We start from the raw sequence: 19,733 nt of genomic DNA, 5'->3' as shown, positions 1-19,733 counted from the left end.
CATTTTTTATCTATGTAACTGAGGTCAGACTGCATTGACATTTTGATAGTGGTTGTTTATAATTTAGCAATATAGAAAATGAACAAATTGATCTCGTGTTTCATTTTCAAAATAGTACCAAATATATAGCAACTAGCCTGTTTCCAATTAAATACTAGTATTCCTATTCTTTTAAACCTAGTTAAAATAGGCTTCATGACCAAGTATCTACTGGATTTAGAATTTTAGAATCGTACCTTTGTCTATTTAAACTAAATACGTATCATTGTTAAACTTTCCTTTGGCAACATTTATAAGTTGAAGTATAAAATAATTAATTCTACAGATAATTACTATCATTAGCTCCGTAAATAAGTAATGATTTCTATAGATTCACTTGTTCTAACCAGTGGTCAATGTCGCTCATAAAAATGCTGCCATCAAGAAATATGTCTTACCTTAAAAGTTTCTCCACCAGCACCTTCCCCATGAATCCCGTACCACCAGTTACGAGTAGAGTCAGCCCCTTGAAAGTATCTGATATTCGGTCCGGCATCGCGTCCAGTTCCTCTGACGAGAAGCCTTCGGAAGACATGGTGAAGCCTGCAAGACAAATTCATTAATAAATAAAAACTTAGTCTCTTGGAATATTAAATATTAAATAACCAGCTGAGCTAACTGATTTTATTTAACTTATTTATACTTTTAAGGGGTTGGGGGGGGCGTATTGAATAATTAATTGGTATTCGTAAATTTATAACAATCGGTTAAGTACTTTAGAGTCATTTGTAATAGCTAGAAGTGTACAATTGTAAGGAACTGCTGAGATAAAAACAACAAAGAAAAACCCGCACAAGATCTTATCCATTAGTGATTTCGAGAGTAACCAACTTATGACGTAAATCAGTGGTGCCCGTATTCGGGTCGCTATGACCTGACAATTAAATTTGCTTCTTATAACGATCACCATTGTACGTTCAACGGAATTCCCCGTATTGTGAACATTGTCAGATAAGCCGGTTTTGGCTTGCGCAATCGCCGAGATGACATGCGATTTGCGATGTCATCTGTCGTTTCATTGACGCAAAAATGACGCTTATTCTATTGTATTACGTTATTTCATTATGTAATATTATCTTGTAATTCTATCGTGTTATATTAAGAAATAAACCGCGAAATACGCGTCTTGTAATTACATCGTGGTGAACCATCCACACCAATATTTAAATGGCCGAAACACTGATACGAATTCGTTGATTTTTGGTTATGAAGCAAGCTTGAACCCCAAGGAGGGGTATGAGTTACTCTCTATGCTGACACCTACGACCAAACCGTATAACCTGTTAAGGACTTGATTGAATACGAAATTACTTTTATTTTCCTTTTTTGTTGAGTTTTTTGTAGATTACGTTACTACTTAATATACAAATTATTGTTTTTTTTTTATTTTTATAATCGTACCGTGTCCTATATAAACGTTTCTATCTATCTTTCTTTCTTTCATTTTTTTTTTAAACTCGAGCAAATCCGTGCCCGTCAACTAGTGATGCTATAAATACAAGTAGTTTACCGTTTTTTTCCTCTTCATCTAAACCTATTTCGATGAAGTTTTCACAACAATTTACGCAATTCCTTCCAGAAAATTCTAGTGTTTTTTCTTTTATGGTATTAACAATGCTAGAGTGGATTAAATCATAAGATATACAAACGATACGATATACATTGAACATTATAATAAACTTATTATTCCTGTTCTTCGACTGTATAGATCTTTAGTGGAGTAATACATTACTCATATACGGTTTTACAAGATAATCCTAGATTTTAATATCAGCCTCTTTTACTAAATATAAAATTTAAAACAGCTATGTTTGTGTGCGTAAGAAGCGACTTGGCGAGTACATGGATGATAAGCACACCTTGGTTATTTCTTTATCATATTGAAAAGAATTACAAATACGAGTAAGGACAAATGAAAACGCGCTGAGTTTCTTTCGCCGGTTCTTTTCCAAGCCGAAGACATATGATATTCTGCCAACCAATAGGTGTATAATATAATGTTTCTATATAGACTAACTGAATTCGAATTAAAAGTGAAAACAAAATTTTCATCAAATTATTTTAATTTTTTTACATTAACAGCCTCTAAATTTCCCACTGCTGAGCTAAAGCCTCCCTTTGAGGAGAAGATTTGGAGCAAATTCCACCACGCTGCTCCAATGCTGATTGATGGAATACACTTGTGGCAGAATTTCGTTGAAATTAGACACATGCAGGTTTCCTCACGATCCCTCACCGCTGAGCACGAGATGAATTATAAACACAAATTAAGCACATGAAAATTCAATGTTATTTGCCTGGGTTTGAACCCGAAATCATCGGTTAAGATGCACGCGTTCTAACCATTGGGCCATCTCGGCTCAAAAATATATTCACAACTTTTGTTCATTTTCGGTCACACAACATATTATATAACTTATTCCTACATTAGTCAACTCACACACACTAAGACATCTTGTAAGCACGCACGTCAGGCGTCTAATTCTCGCTGATAGTTTAGCGTGGAGCCACACCTTCTAAGTTTATAGATCTATACTGTGTGTATGTTTGTTTGGAGTAATAGTGCAAAAACATTCATGGAAAGTATGACATCCTCCTTTGCCTCCACTGAGGACAGGAGAGTTTATTTATTGTCCAGAGATGCTAGTATCCTTGCCGCCATTTCAAGCGGTCATGATTTGTACATTTATTATATATTAAGGCCATAATATTAATAATTCTTATGTAAATATATTTTTTTCATACTGATGTATTATTAAATATATACTATTATGAACTAAGTACAGTCTGAACTAACTACAGTCTAAGTCAGTACTGACTTTTGTCAAAAAAAATCTAGATCCCATTCGTCATGGTAACTACAAGGTCCCTTCTAAACCATCCAGAAAACCATTCGACACATACTAAAAATGTCATCAAAATCTGTCCAGCCCTTTCCGTTCCGTGTACATACGTACAGAATAATAAGTGATTATATGTATAAATACTTAAAGCATTATATATAATTAATATTCACATGATATTCGTATTAAAAAGCTCATTTATGTATAAAAAATACTATGAAATCAAAAATATGCTTTATTCGAACATTTGCATAAACACTTTCGAATGATAAATTTAATTTTAATATAATTACATTATAGGTATACATATTAAAGCAATATAATATTAATTACTTTCTATGATTGATAATATCTATAGTACATAAACAATATTGATAATTATATCCATTTAAACTTCGTGTACCGTTCACAGTTGCATAATCCTCGCGTACTGTTCAAGCAATTGCACAAACTTTAGGGCCAAGGACGTATGTGTAAAAACGTTGGGTCCAATGTTGGTTTAAAGTACAAACAAATCGTAAGCAATACATACGTTACGGGTCACAACCTCGTGTATTGTTTGCAAATAAGCGGAACTGACATTTCTATCTTTTTTTCAGAGAGTTATTTTTAAGTCTATTCCAACATGGGGACAAAAGTCAAATAAACAACATTTGACATCGAACTGACGACATTTTATTGGTTGAGAGTTTCAGTAATCAGTATTGGATTTGCGAAATTGGCGATTAATAGTCGACTTAAATATTATCGGCACTTTGGAAGTAAATATTAAAGTGGATACAAGTAGTTAAGTGTAATAGTGCTAAAAGTGTACAATATTAATATTTATAGGAAAAAACGCATGGAATACGTATATCTAAGGTTTGTTTATCTTTTTTCCTTCTTTGATTGGAATCTACTATATAATAACGCGTAAGCGTTCATCTTCGTTAGTCGGTTTTGAATAATAATTTTTGCATTTGATCCAATTTTTCAAAACGGCCATACCACACGCCACCGCGTCACGAAACTGCGCGGAGCAGCCAATCTATACATATATATAATAAAATTGGAGTGTCTGTTTGTAACATTAAAGTAACAGCCTTTTATAAAATGCATATGTATACACGGTACATATACCAAAATAACATTTATTACAATTTTTATCTGTCTGTCTGTTTGTTCCGGCTAATCCCTGGAACGGCTGGACTGATTTTGACGGGACTGTCACTGGTAGAAAGCTACACACATATGCATTTAGTAAAACGCGGTTATTTTAATATTACAAACAGACACTCCAATTTTATTATATGTATAGATATACAGATTTTAAATGTTGTCTTAACCTGAAATTTAACATTTTTTTTGTCGAGTCTTCTCGTTATAATCTATATTTCGAATAAATATTTACAGCCTACTAAAAGCTGTCGCCCCAGGCCAAATTAAAGTGCAGGTATCTGTGCAAAGGCAGGTAGACTCTCTGTAACCGTTGAAAGTGTTCAGCTGTGAGTTCGCCGGCTTTCCTTGCGTACAGACTTCCGAGCTTTGTTTCAGTGCGACCTGAGATTTGATCCCAGGACCTCAGGATCAGCAACTTTATATTTAGTTATATGAACAACGTGTAACAATAAGTTCAGCGTGTTAATAGTGACGCCAAAGACGCTGTTGCGTCTTACAATTAAGTTCAAGGTCATGCAATTTCATTGTCTCGAATCAAGAAAAACCTAATTGTTAATATGTTTTGAAACAGTATCATTTCAACTTAATAATCTTTTGTTTTTTGACAACACGAGACAAAACCAATGGTTGTTTCGAAGAAATATTTATAAAACTCATTATGAAAATAAATGCTTCGTTGGCTTATATGACTCCTGCTCCTGAACTTTTTGAGGTAGTGTCGTAGTGGCATCCCATCAGGTTGAGGGAATAGCGACTGCATTTGTGTTTGCGCACAGACATGTGCAATTCAATATCACCAGCTCGGTTGACTATGCTACTTTTAGAATTTACACTGTCGCCAAAATCCTTCAGGATAACATAAACATCACTAATACTACCTAGAAGACAGTTTCGTTATAAGAAACATTAAAATTTAGTTTACAGTTCCTAAAGCCATTCAAGTTGAGCGACACTTGGAATCTGTGACTGATTCACTTAAAAACTTATGACTGTAAGTATGTCACTGTTGTACAAAGATATATCCTTTCGAGGAGAGGTTTTTGAGGTTATTCCAACACAATGCGGAGCTACATCTGAGATGTGCAGGTTTCCTAACGATGTTTTCCTTCACCGCTAAGCACGACCGAATTTATAACCAGAAGTCAAACCAACTACTGGGTTATTTCATCTCTTTCTAATCTCTGCGCAGATCTATGTGTGTTCAGTGATTATTACATCATATGCAGATTTTTAACTTAAGCAGTATGAAATTATTTTGAAATCCTTGACCAGATTTGTAACTGTGACCTTAGGACCACCGGTCCAGTCACTAGACCATACCGTATGTATGTTTGTCAAACGAGACAAATGTTGAATGTAATAAATTGGCAATTAGACCAATTAATTATAAATTTAATTTATTATATTAATTAATTATTATTATTATTAATTTCGTTTACTTGATGGTAGGACTGTGCAAACCCGACTGGATGCGAGTAGGTATTTTTTTTTATGATATCGGTAGGCGGACGAGCAAATGGGCCACCTGATAGTAAGTGGTCACCACCGTCCATAGATAATGGCGTTGTAAGAAATATTAACCATTCCTTACATCACCAATGCGCTACCAACCTTGGGAACTAAGATGTACGTAACATCTTGGTTCCCAAGGTTGGTAGTGCCTGTAGTTACACTGGCTCATTCACCCTTCAAACCGGAACACAACAATACTGAGTACTGCTGTTTGGCGGTAGAATATCTGATGAGTGGGTGGTACCTACCCAGACGGGCTTGCACAAAGCCCTACCACCAAGTTAAAAGTAACGCGTATTCGTCATATATCCCACTGACTAATAACAATACTCAGTATAATCGTGTTCCGGTTTGACGGGTGAGTTAGACAGTGTAACTACAGGAACATTATAGTTACCTAGGTTGGGGATGCATTGATTAAGAGACGGACAATAAATATTTCTTACAGAGCAACAGCTGCGGTTACCACTTACCATCCAGCTGATTAGATAATTGCAAGACTGCAGACCTTTAAAAAAATTTTTTTAAGGATCTACTGAATTATACGTAACCGTTTTCACGGAAATATGAAACATTAATTATTATTATATCTATAATTATATATATAATTAACGTAAACCAGTTGAGGGGACGCCTCAGAAGAACCTCAACTAGAAATGGCAAAATAATTAAATACATTTTGAAAGCTAAACAATTTCACATACAAGATTTATTTGGCGTCGCACTAATTAAACGGCACCTACATGCTAACGCGTTACATAATTCAAGCATATCCGCGTGCAAAAGTAAATGCAAAATTACAAATAACAGTTTTGTAAGTCTATACATAAACAGTGGAGCAACGTTCCAGTTCAATAAGTTTTTAGCACAAAGTAAGATGTTTAAACCGAATTAAAACGATTTAAAATTGTTAATTCTTGTTTTTTGAAACGATATCCCTTACGTCCTTTCAATATTAACGAATCGTTAGCGAAATTTTACTTTCAGAATGATGGGTTTTATTTTCAGAGAGGATATGTTAAATAATATTACTTATACAGTAACTATAGTTTTTAAAGTAGTCTCTACTGAGATATATCTGTCTCTGTCACACAGGTAAATTGAGAATAACGTCCGATTCTAAAGCAATTAACAGTGCGATTCTATACGAATTAACTTTGTATCTCACTTATGAAATATTGGCAACATATGACACGCCATTTTGATATGTATATTATTATAAATTTAATAATAATTATAGTTAATGTCGCATATCTATGATGGTGGTTATCTCGTCTTCAAATTTAAAAGGCTTAACCGAGCACACGTTGCTATATAGACCCGATTTCATTGTGTCTTGTTTTATTTTATTAGTTAGGAAATATGTTTGAAAAACTAACAAGAAAATCTAGGCAAAGCAATTTGTTCTGAATGTGCATTGAATTGGTAATGACAACATTTGTAATACGGAAGTGTTTATGTATGTTAGAAAGAAAATGAATAAACTGTGTATAGTTAATTTAATATGCAATTATATTAGTTAAAGAAGTGCTTAGTTTTGTTAGTTTTCAAATTAAATTAATTCATAACGATATCAATCAAAGTTAATCCTAAAATACTGTTGCAATGAACCGACTTGCGTATATTTTTTATTAATAGCAAAGGTATAAACGTATACAGCCGATACCAGAACAAATTAAAAAAATTAAAACAAATCGGTAACTTATTTGTAAATCAAATCGCGTTCTGGGATTAATTATGTATGTAGCTTCAGTACATTGTATGTCTTTATCGTACGTTAAAGTCTAAGACAATAAAAGTTATTTTAATTTTAAGAGACTAATTTATCTTTTAAGTAGATACGTGTTTCAATAGATTTTTGTAATTTTAGTTCATTTAAAATAGTTAACGAATTTTTATTCTACAATATAATTTAATAAAACAAAAAAAATTAATTACTGATTGTTTTAATAATTACTCATTTTCAACGTCAATCAAAAAATTAAAATCATAATTAAAATATACTTTATTCAAGTTTAGAACTTCTACAAGGACATTTGAGTGATCACTTTACAGAACTATGTTAAAAGTAAAGCTACCACCGGTTCGGAATGTACAAAGATTGAACCGAAAAGAACCGGCAAGAAACTCAGTACTTATACCTATACAATTAATTTTATATATATAAAAAAAATTATATTATATAGAAATACCCAGATAAGATATATAACAAGATTAAATAATCTCTAATTTTCTTCACAGGAGATGAAATGCACTTAACTAACCGTGTCCGTGGCTCATTTACATACTAGCTGTCGCCTGTGGCTTAACTCGCGTTTTAGGGTGTCTTCAATTTAGGCATGAAAAAGCCTTTATTCTTCCTAGGAGTTCAAGCTAGTTTCAAACCAAATTTCATGAAATTTAGATAAAAGTCTACACGAAATGTTAAACACGTGTTTAATTATAATCTGTTGCCTGTAATTTAGATCCATCCAGGCCTATTCAATAAATGAATAATGATTATAAACAGAAATTCGTAAAGTTATTTCTATAGCATATTCACAATATGACAAATAAAAACAAAATTAATAACGTTCGACATCGAACTGACGCCATATCATCGGAGAGCTTGAATAAAATGTATGATAACCATTATGCATTAGCGTTTTGGACGTCGACGAAGTTTTATACAACTTTGGTAGTAAATTAAAGTGGATATAAGTAGTTAAGTTAAATATGGTTGTGTTAAAAACAAAGATATATTAAACAAGAACTGTTAGTAGGGCACAATATAGCTGAGCTATTAACAAATTAAACGGAATACGTAAATCTAAGGATTGTTTATCTTCATTCCTCGTTTGGAACAAACTATATATATAACCGTGGAGTTTTATTCACCGGTTCTCATTCTGAGGTACTCATTTTTGCACATGGTAAATTATTTAAGAAAAATTACCTTAAATATCTTAAGACTAAATTGCGTAGCAGTCAGTAAATGAAAACTAAAGTTCGTACTTGGGACGAAAAACGAATGATACTTTGAATCGAACTAGACAACTATTGTTTTAACAGGAAACCAATTCGTATCACGTACATTTAACGTCACGGTGTGTACTATATCTATATTTATATGTTTATATGTGTAACGATAGTATCATCTTGACTTTGCTATGACTATATATTATAATTTCATTTTATTTGAGTTTCATTTTATAGAATTAATTATTGTATACTTGTAATAATAATATAATTTATTTATTCATGTATAATATTTGACGATCTCCGTGGTCGAGTAGTGTGTACACCGGTATTCATGGGTACCCCACTCCGAGGTCCCGGGTACGATTCCCGACCGAGTCGATGTAGAAAAAGTTCAATAATTTTCTATGTTGTCTTGGGTCTGGGTGTTTGTGGTACCGTCGTGACTTCTGATTTGCCATAACACAAGTGCTTTAGCTACTTACATTGGGATCAGAGTAATGTACGTGATGTTGTCCAATATTTATTTATTTATTATTATATGTGTATTTTATATTGACATTTATTTATTAGTTTTAGGTATAGATATATCCTACGAGTTATATACACCATTGATTGCCTGGAAGAGATCGCTGTGTAGCGATAAGGTCGCCAAAATTGTATTACTACATCTATTTAGGCAGTATCTATGTTTTGTTTTCTCTTCGTTTTGTACAATAAACTATAAAGTAAGCAAAATGACTAGCTAAATCAGCGGCTCAGCGTAATTTATAAAACTTTACCTATAACTCACAACACGTCACCTCGGTCTTACCCCTTCTAAAGGTGAATTATAAAAAGTCTACGACCGTTCTCCGGGATTCGAACTATTTTCGTAACAAATTTCATCTAAATGGGTTCAGCGGTGAAGGTAACAGATCAGTTACTTTCGTATTTATAATATTAGTATAAATTTTCATTTCGTCCATACATTACCGAGCTATCGTACTTTGGTTACTAATATATATATATATATTTTTAATCTTTTTCGTTACCACAATTTACATAGAATATTTAAGGTTGGGTCTCTCTAGTGAGCATGATTCATACTCGTGTCAGAGGGACCCAGTCTTCCATAACATGTTGTGTTATATAAGCAACCAAAGAATAAAATAAATGAATATTATTCTTTAATTATAGCATAGGTAGGGGCGAGTAATTAGGCTACCGGGTGGTATGTCACTACCCATAGATATTGCCGCTTATAAAAGAGAGTTAAAATAATAATGGTGGTAGTGATTTACTTAGTGGTAAAGATCTGTGCATGTCTCGGTTGGTACCCCCCACCCTATCTATTTTATATTTGATATGGTTACCTTATTCAATATTAGTACCTATTCAAATAAATGATGACAAGCAACAGATAGACACGAATCGTCATCAACGGTTTTCCGATTCCTCATCGGAACCCTGAAAATCGGGCCAATGGGATGTCGCTGTGTGACAGAAGGACAAGCCATTAAATATAAAATATAACTACAAAATGCTCTGAGTGGTTTCACGTTACCCGTAAGTCATAGCTATATATATTGTAGGAGTCATATAGTCGAAGAGGACACAGGAACACATTTAAAGATTTTTCCAGAAATTGTGACGTACGTACTCTTAACACTAGGTCTATAAACAGAAATTAGCTCATAATTATCCGATCGCATAGAATTAATAACTCTTTTGTGAGACAATGATTACGCTTTTACAGACAGTTAACGTTCAAAAATTAATTGTACAATTTAAATGAATCGCCAAGGAACGTTTTTGTGTTAAATTTTATATAACTAATTACTTTTTAGATGATTGGACGCCCTGGGAATTAAGCGATTACACCATGGATATGGATATTTAAAAAAAACACCTGCTGATTTTCTTTCGCTAGTTCTTCTCAGGTCCGAGGCGTCCATTACCGGTGCTTGATTTTTAAAAATCAATAAGCTACTTTTAGTCTAATTAAAGATTTTGACTTTTACTTTGACAGCCAGCCTGCTTGCCGGCCTCCAACCGGCTTACGATGCAAAATGGTTAATAGATACATACTTAGAGAGAAATGAAACGGTGAACAGCTGTGGTCAACACTAAAATTCTCGTTGTTTGAGGTGAAGGCCCGGCCCTTATGTCTTAGTCGGACTTTGATATTACATAATGTATAAACTCTGTAAATAGGTATAATTGAGATTAGCGTTCAAACGAAATAAGCATTTCGCTTTAAATCAAATTCATTTATAAAATATAGAAGCATTACACTTATTTATTGATTGTCAGATAAAGCACTATAACCGAGTCGGAATAGAAAATACCCTGAACTCAGAACAGCGGAAGAAACTCAGCGGGGTTTTTTTTAATCTTCCTTTAATAATATAAGAATTAATTTTCATATAATTATTATTTTAACCCCTCGAAGGATGAATTAAAAAAAGCACCTTTGTCTTATCTTGGGGTATAAGCTTACTCTGTTCTAAATTTAATTTAAATCGGTTTTATCGCTTAGCCTTGGATGCGTAACAGACAGAGACATAAAGAGAGAGACAGAGCTACTTTTGCATTTTTAGTATAGAGCTGTTGTTCAGACGTTGTCTTTGTATTGTATAACTGAATTAACTACAAAGCCAATATACATAAAACTTATATTAGAAGATAAAGATTATTTCGGAGAAGATCAGTTTCACTCACAAAACCAGACTATCGAGGTGACAAGCGTGGATTTCATAAAATTTACTAAAAACATTGAAATTCTTAAGTTTTTTTTGTTTCATTTAAGTGACTTTAAAAAGGTCTGCCTTGGTAAAATCAAAATCAAAATATTATTTATTCAAATAGACTCTTAAAAGTTGAATTAATGTAAATCTACTACCGGTTCGGAACGTATATTCTACCGTCAAGAACGGGCAAGAAACTCAGTAGTTACTAAGTATAACAATTAACTTTACTGTTATATGCGAAAGAAAAATTACCCATTTTACGTTATCTTATTTCTTAATTCGTAAAATGTTTTTGTCATTCTTCTAGTGGTTTCTAAGATTTCACTAATGTTAATTGCAAAATAAGTTATCACTTCTAAAACATTTGCCAGACGGATTTAAGAGATTCACGCAATTATGTTAGTGTAAAAAATATACTATGTCTGACAAAAAACATATGATAAATTAATAATAATAATTAGTGTAACAATTGTACAATTATCTTTAAATTTAACAGAAAACGTTTCAGAGACAGACATCTTAGATTTTAGTATCGTTTGATAAAATTTCATTTGACAGATTTATAGATAATTCGAAATCACTTTGCAAATATGCTGAATGGTTAGAATTATTTATAGTTTTCTGTTCTTAGTCCACAATTATAATTATTAAATCAACTGTTTTACAATGTACATTTTATAAAATGAAAATATATTATATGTTTTTTTTATAATATGTAAAATCAACAACTAATAAACAAACACATATCCTGACAGACACACTTAAACTATACAGTAAATTAAGTTGTCTTTTACTGCTACGTATATTTTTTTCACTTTATGTCTTAATTTTATTTAAATTATTATTTAGTGCATGCTGTGGTCTCTTATAATTGAAGCACACGACTCGTAAAACTTATACTGTTTTATTTTTAGAATATGTATTTAGTGTGTATCTTTTTTTGGAGAATTAATTAAATAAATAAATTAACTTGATTATACATAATAAGTATAAATAATTAAAAACGAACTATTGAGAGTTCCAAAAAGTATTCACTTTTCAAAATCAAAAGTTTATATTTTATGGCGATTTGCACGTTGAAAGATAGAATATCTTTTGCCATTCATTCTGCAATTGTTACAAAAGATGATACAGTCAGTCAGAAAAGATACAGTCGTTTATTAATTTGTAAAAGCTTTTCTAAACACAGTAGGTTTTATTATTGGTACATAATAATATTAAGTTGATTTATTTCGATAAAAATTTTATTAGACCTACTTAATATAATATATCTCAAATTGTTAAACGTATATTTAATAAAGAATATGTCAAAATATTCAACACACAACACAACACAACAATGATATGCATTAAAAGGGCAAAACAACGAGCGTGATCAATAAATATGCCTGACAGTATCCATAATTATGGTCTGATCACATTATTAGATAAGCTGGGAAAAAATTATAATTGAAATATTCATTTGTTATAATTTCAAACATAAAAAAAAAAAAATACGTCAAATTAAATTTTTATAAAGTATAATTAATAAAAAAGAAGGATTTTTTTATTTCAATATAAGAAGTCATTTAAAATCACCTACGTATCCGTATTTTATATAAGGTCGAAAATTATAAAATTTATCATTTGTATTGTTGCCTGTTATATGTCGTACGAATAAAAAAAAAAAATATTGTCAACTTACCGGTTTATTAAACGAGGAAAATCTAAAGGAACGTTTCGACTCGACGTCGGAAAAATGTGTACTGACGTTCTGTTTACGAAAGACGGAGCCTAGGTCTAACGCAATTGCTTGCAATGCATTAAGAAACAGAACTCGGTTTAACTGATCTAGAAGTGGAATATTTTTGTACGACGGATACTATGTCGTGTCTAAATCCATTGGTATATGAATTAACTTGTAAATTTAAAAAAATAATTCAGGTCACTTTAAAGGAAACTATAAGGAAGAGTTTGCGTAATAAAAGACATACATTTTTTTGTTGTCTTTAGAATTCTATATTTTTTAAATTACGATAGCATACACTGGCAAGTGGGTCACATGATGGTAAGTGGACACCACTGTCCATAGACACTGGCATTATAAGAAATATTAATCATTGCTAACCTTGGGAACTAAGATGTTATGTCCCTTGAGCCTGTAGTGTAGCTACGCTAGGTCATTCAAATCGAAATACAACGATATCAAAACTTGTTGTTATATTACAGTTTGTTAAAAAAATTTTTGCATATATATTATGTCTTTTATATAACCCTTTTCACACCTTTTGAACCGATTTGGCCCAGTGGTTAAAACATGGGAATCTTAGCTTAAAATTGCGGGCAAGCTTCACTAAATTTTCAAGTGCGTTTTCATGTTTTTAACCTGTGAGGAGGCGCGCCCTGATACACGATGAGGCGCGCGCGAGCAAAATGCTTACATTACTTCAAATAAGATTTTTTAGTTAACTACAGCAAACTAACAGCAAAATAAATAAAATACATGTAGTTTACTATATAAAGAGTTTAATTATCATTAGTTAACAAAAAATGCAGTTTATGCTTAAACAAAAATAGCTAATCAACTTTGGCCTTAACTTTGGGCTAATTAACAAAAATAAACTAAAAGAGCAAAATCAAACAAAAAAGTAGGAACTTTTTATTCTTCCATGTCACGTTGAGTAATGTTACTATCGTAACATGTATGGCACATAAACATAACGTGCTCAGTGCAGAGTAGTTTTTTGCACAAAGTACAGGCTTTTTTAGAGCGTCTGTTTTACCTCCTGGGACACAGTTCGCGAAAACCGCTCGTTCTAGCCCCAATTTCGGCATTGGGTAGTGGTACAAATCTTTTCATTATAAAATTCAGATCTGATGACATATTTTGCATACAAATTCTTCGTGAAATATGTGTCTTTACTAACTCAAGAGCCACATTTTTTAGAAATATACGTCTAGGAATTAGGTTATCTGTATTTGCTTTATGTATTATTTGCGCATTGATCCCAGCTATATTCAAAATGGAGAAAAATAATCGCATTGGCCACCTAGCAGTGATTCTTGCAACGGAATAGTCTTCTTTCTTTTGATCTACAACGTCCACACTGCCTTTTGTAGAATTGTAAAATGTGACCATTTCTGGTTTAGCTTCAATACCAGTATCTTGATCGATATTGTCCTCATCATGAAGTGAAGATAACATAAGGACAATTTTTTTTGTTTTCTTTTTTGATACATAAGACGCGATGACATTATTTTCACTGAATCCAAAAATAGTACTGGACATTGGCCTGTCCTTAGTTGATAGGAATAGGGGAGGAATCTCTTTTTTGTTTTTCCTAAGTGTACCTACTGCTGTTGTTCTGTAGGTATTTTTCAACTCGTTGAAGAGTAGCACTGAGCTGAAATAATTATCCATGGTAATATTTCTTCCCGTATTCAATATCGGTGTAGCTATTCTTTTAATTACTTCTGAAGCTGTATTACTCAAATCATAAGGTCCTGTTGGTTGTTTACCGGCATATATTTCTAAATTGCATGAATAAAATGTTTTCGCATCCACAAGAGCATAGATTTTTATTCCATATTTTGCCGGTTTATTTGCAATATAAACCCTAAACTTACAGCGGTCACGGAACGACTCCAACATTTCGTCGATGGTATAGTACTCTCCCAGTATATAGTTCCACCAACCCGCATTGGACCAGCATGGTGGAATATGCTCCATGTCAATTGTCCTTCTCCTCAACGGGAGAGGAGGCCTTAGCCCAGCAGTGGGAAATTTACAGGCTGATTATGTTATGTTTATGTTTATGTTATATAGTTGGCAGTACAATGTCCAACAAAGCTTTCAAATATTTCTCGGATAGGATCCAGATTATCTAATTGCTTTCTTTCGTGTCGTGTATTCATATCATCAAACCTCAACACTCTCAATAAAAAAAAAGCGTTTTATGGACATGGTTGCTTTAAAAAAATCACACGTTGTACCATCATCAAGCCACATTTCTTTTACATTTAGATGACTCATTTTTTTCAATCCAGCCATATATAATAAACCAATTAATGCTTTATTTTCAACTAAATCTGTTTGTTTACAATCTCTTTCTCGAGAAAATTTTTCTTGTAATTTTTTCATGTATATATTTGTGTAAGAAACATTTTTTTCTAACATTTCATCGTCCACAAACAATGAAATAGATTGCAAGGGTGTCGTGGCGTTTTTAGCTACTTGTTTGACCCCGGGTAAATGTGTTACTATATTGCAGCTCCTAGTGCGCACATTGCGTAAAGGCTTATGGACAAGCCATTTTGTAGTCTTATCTTTCTTTTCCTGTATAATATGGTATCCTACCTCTTGGTTCTTGCATTCCGTCATTCACCAATTCATCTGAGGACAGTTCAGTATCGTCGTCGTGGAGGCCTTCTATTACTGGACCGTCACTTTCAGCATCATCAGCACGATTCACGCCTATATCCTCAAGATCTAATGGCTCTTCTTCCTCCGATTCAAGGTCTTCTAGCCAACTAAGAATTTGAGCCTCCCGTTGATCATTCATCTTGACTTTTTATACTAAAAACAATTGACAGATATATTAACAATATTTTTACTGGGATAAATTACATAAATATGCATAAAAAAAAACAAAATACACGTTAAAATAAATTTTATTACTAACAAAAAAATACTTACGTGGTTAGGCGCGCGATGAGCGAATGCCGCGCTGCAGGATGCGATGCACACAATCACCTTGCTGCGCGGACGCTGCGGCACTGAGTGGCGCGCGAACAGCGTCAGCGGAGAGGGGATGGAATGTTGGGAACGCACTGAGAAGCTCGTAGTGCTTGAGGGTTTCTAACATAGATAATAATCGCAATAATATTTTGCGTGAGCAAAATGATCATAGCGCGCCTTCCCACGGGTTAATTCGATATTGCGTACAGTGGTGAAGGATAACATCGTGAAAAAACCTGCAAGGGTCGGATGCATTTTTGTCACTGACGTGCATTAAAAAAATGTGTTGAATTTTCATTCTAAACATTTTTACAGAATTTTACGAAACTGTAAATATTTACACAATTAAATATTTATTTCATTCGTCCTTAGTTGTATGTTTTAGTCAAATTGTTAAGAATATTTAAAAAAATGTTAAGTAATTAGTGTAGATATAAGTGACTTGATGTAATAACTGTAATGCTTATATTTTTCAAATAAAGATTATTATCATTAAAAAAAAAAAAAACGATTGCAAGAATATTTAGTCTAGAATAAATGGCAGACTTTTACTTCCTACTGCACTCCAGTCACTAGAATGTGCCGAAACTAAAACAACATGGACGCTGATGATACAACAATAATAAATTCTATTGGTTTAACGAAAACATAATTTTTATTTAATAAAAACTTATGAACATAGTTTAATTTTTTTCTCAAGTACAAAACCAGTCATTTTTTTTAAGTGTTTAACTAATCCTCTAGTTATGTTGATAACGTTGACTGTGCACGCTTCAATAAATTTTATAATATCAAATCTAATCACATCAATTTTATTCAAGTAAACTTCACAATGAAGCGTTTTTGAATATTCGATATTTAAATACTACCACCAGTACGTTTCGGAAAGCAGCTTCCAGCGAGAAGAAACGGCAAGAAACTCGAAATATATCAGTACCTATAGATTTTTATAGTTATGTGTAATCTCAGAGAGTAGGTAGATCTCAATTGCCTTCTTTTTTAATAGTTCACTCCTTAAGTAAGTTTTACAATCTTACACTACGACTAAGGACGGGAACAGTTACTATAAACGCCAACTTAACGTTGTAAAGTAAACTGATATAATTTTAAAAGCAAAAATACGAGCAAATAATTTACAAAACCATTTATCCTGTTATTCAAGTGTCTTTATACAGGGTTAGGGTATCTCTTTGTTGAATTTCATTGCGATTGGTACTTTGGTTTTGTTGTGATGAGGTAACAAATATTTACTTTCGCGTTTCTTAATATTGGCCTTGCACGGCAGAGGGACGTGAAGTTATTACTTTTATTTTTATAAGCATAGTTTAGTTTTCTTTCTTTTTTATTTAAGCATGTTGTACACTGTTGTATGCTGTAGAACCTTTCGTGATATAAAACTTTAAATGAATCTTACATAATGAACATAGGATATTGTTAGTATGAGTGCACTTGATTAAAGTATTTTAATATTTGGTTGTCAATAGCTTTGCTCGCATTTTAGGGGTTGGACATCAGCAGGCTCCTCTTTCCCAATGGACACTTTGGGCAAGTGCCCAGGGCCGCGCGATCGATAGGGGCAGATAAATATAAAAAGTATCTAGTTCCTGCCAGATCACCAAACGATAACCAATATTTATCACCAAAAAACTTATGTAATTCGAAGAAATCGAACCTAACTACAATACCAACTACTCTCGCCCAAAATAAGGCTTTCGGAATTCAGCATGCTTAGATAAATTTAAAAATACAATTTAATGGTAGGTACACAAAGCACGCACACATTTTAAAGAAATCATCACTACACTAAGCGACCAAAGCGAAGCATTAAGCTCCAAGTTTGAATTAACCAATTAATTTAATTGAAAAATTACATAGAAAAACAGAATTACAATGAGTTTTAATAAAACAATGGAATTTGTGATCTGATAGAATTATTACTATTTTTTCGAGAACTTCTGTTCACATGGTTTTTTTATTATAAATTAAGACTTTTTTTTAAATTACTTCCTTTGTATATTTTACATACAAACAATATTTTGTCAAAGATCGTGTGACGTTTCGTTTCGTCTTTAACAAATAAGTATGGTGGAAAATTCGTATTTTACGAAGTATTTTGGAGTAAAACCACTCTAATATATTAAAAAGCGCTGTATAAGCGCTGCATTCTTCTTTATAATAGCTATGACATTTATCTTCACAAGCGTAACATGAAACGTAACTACCGTACGAGTGCGTTTAAAAACCACAATATTTTTTTTCCAACAATTGTTAAATACAATTAAGTATATGAATATGTTTTTATATTTAGTGCAAATTCTAATGCAATAATATTTAATTTTTTAATTAATTGTACTTTTTTATAAATAGAATTTAATAAAATAATTGTTAAAGTAATTTTTTGGATTTTTAATTATCGACACCGCTAAGGATTCCGATACAGCGATGTAAAACTGAACGTGACCGAACGACTTAAATAATCCTACTCGGCGATCGGGAATTCCCCTGTATTTGTATGCGGTGTTGTGACGTTTGTTTTGTTGGTAGTTGTTATTATTTGTGTTCTGAGGTATTTTTTAATTAAATTATCGTTTGCTTATTTTTTTGTGTTGGCGACAGCCGGCATTAATATAGTCTAACAAACCCTAAGATGAATTAAATTAAAAAAAATATATATATAATCGAACACAATTACCGTCAGTATATAACTTTAATCAGCTACACAAGAATATTGCAATACATGTATTGAGTATACAAGAACAGTAAATACTACGACCGATACGAACGGACTCGAACCTAATCGACAGACAGACAACCGAACACTGAACCCGTTAGTAAGCGCTCTTCCGTGTTTATGATTCCGCTCGGTCCAGGCCGAGGAGGGCGTAGTTCTTGTAAGAATAGGTTAATCATTTTGTGAATGAATAGTTCGGAAGGGCAACGTTTGACCTATTGTTCCGTAAGTTATAAACGCTAGTATTTACGAAACAATATGTCCGATGTTTATAGGATGTTGTAAATGAATGAGATGGAAAATATCTTTGTGGCTGAGTTAATTTGATAGTTTTTTAGTGCTTGATCTTAGAACATCATATATTATTACATTAACAGCCTGTAAATTTCCCACTGCTGGGCTAAAGCCTATTCTCCCTTCGAGGAGAAGGTATGGAGCATATTCCACCACGCTGCTCCAATGCTGGTTGGTAAATTTTGTTGAAATTATATACATGCAGGTTTCCTCACGGTGTTTTCCTTCACCGCCGAGCACGAAATGAATTATAAACACTAATTAAGCACATGAAAATTCAGTGGTGCTTGTTTGGATTTGAACCCGCAATCATCGGTTAAGATGGGCCATCTCGACATATTTAATGCGTTGACGTCACAGCCCCATTGTATAATTGTCTCTATATTTATACCCCCCTAAAAGCCACATTTTTTATATAATTAAAACAATTTATCCGTTTATAAACATTTCTTTAATTGTCTTAAATAAAATATACATTCATACATAATTTAATATATTAATATTTCAGTTTTAATAGTATTTAATAAGCAAAACCTCTCGAATGAAACAGTGCTGTCTCCTTCTCTCGAATGACAAACCAATTGTGATAAAAAGAGAGAGATTACCGACTAACTATGCACCCACTAAACAAAGTTTTTAAGTAAAGCCGTTAATATTTTACTTGGTGCTAGCGCTTTGTGTCATCTCATCCAGGTAGACAGCTCATCACATATTCTAATACTAAACAGCAATACCCAGTATTGTTGCAG

The 19,733-nt window shown here is 32.7% G+C and overlaps 1 protein-coding gene across 1 annotated transcript in view; it reads right to left on the bottom strand.

The window, feature by feature from the left end:
- Positions 1-12,999, bottom strand: part of LOC113391715 (fatty acyl-CoA reductase 1) — a 29,088-nt gene extending 16,089 nt beyond the window's left edge. The window contains exons 1-2 of the mRNA XM_064219999.1: positions 12,927-12,999; positions 438-582 (exon numbers count right to left, since the gene is read on the bottom strand). Coding sequence (XP_064076069.1) covers positions 438-574 — 137 coding nt within the window. The 5' untranslated portion in view covers positions 575-582; positions 12,927-12,999. The remainder of the gene's footprint in view (positions 1-437; positions 583-12,926) is intronic.
- Positions 13,000-19,733: the final 6,734 nt, after the last annotated feature.

The sequence above is a fragment of the Vanessa tameamea genome, chromosome 30 (genome assembly GCF_037043105.1).
Source record: "Vanessa tameamea isolate UH-Manoa-2023 chromosome 30, ilVanTame1 primary haplotype, whole genome shotgun sequence".
NCBI lineage: Eukaryota > Metazoa > Arthropoda > Insecta > Lepidoptera > Nymphalidae > Vanessa > Vanessa tameamea.
This window is presented reverse-complemented; position numbering and strand designations above follow the sequence as displayed.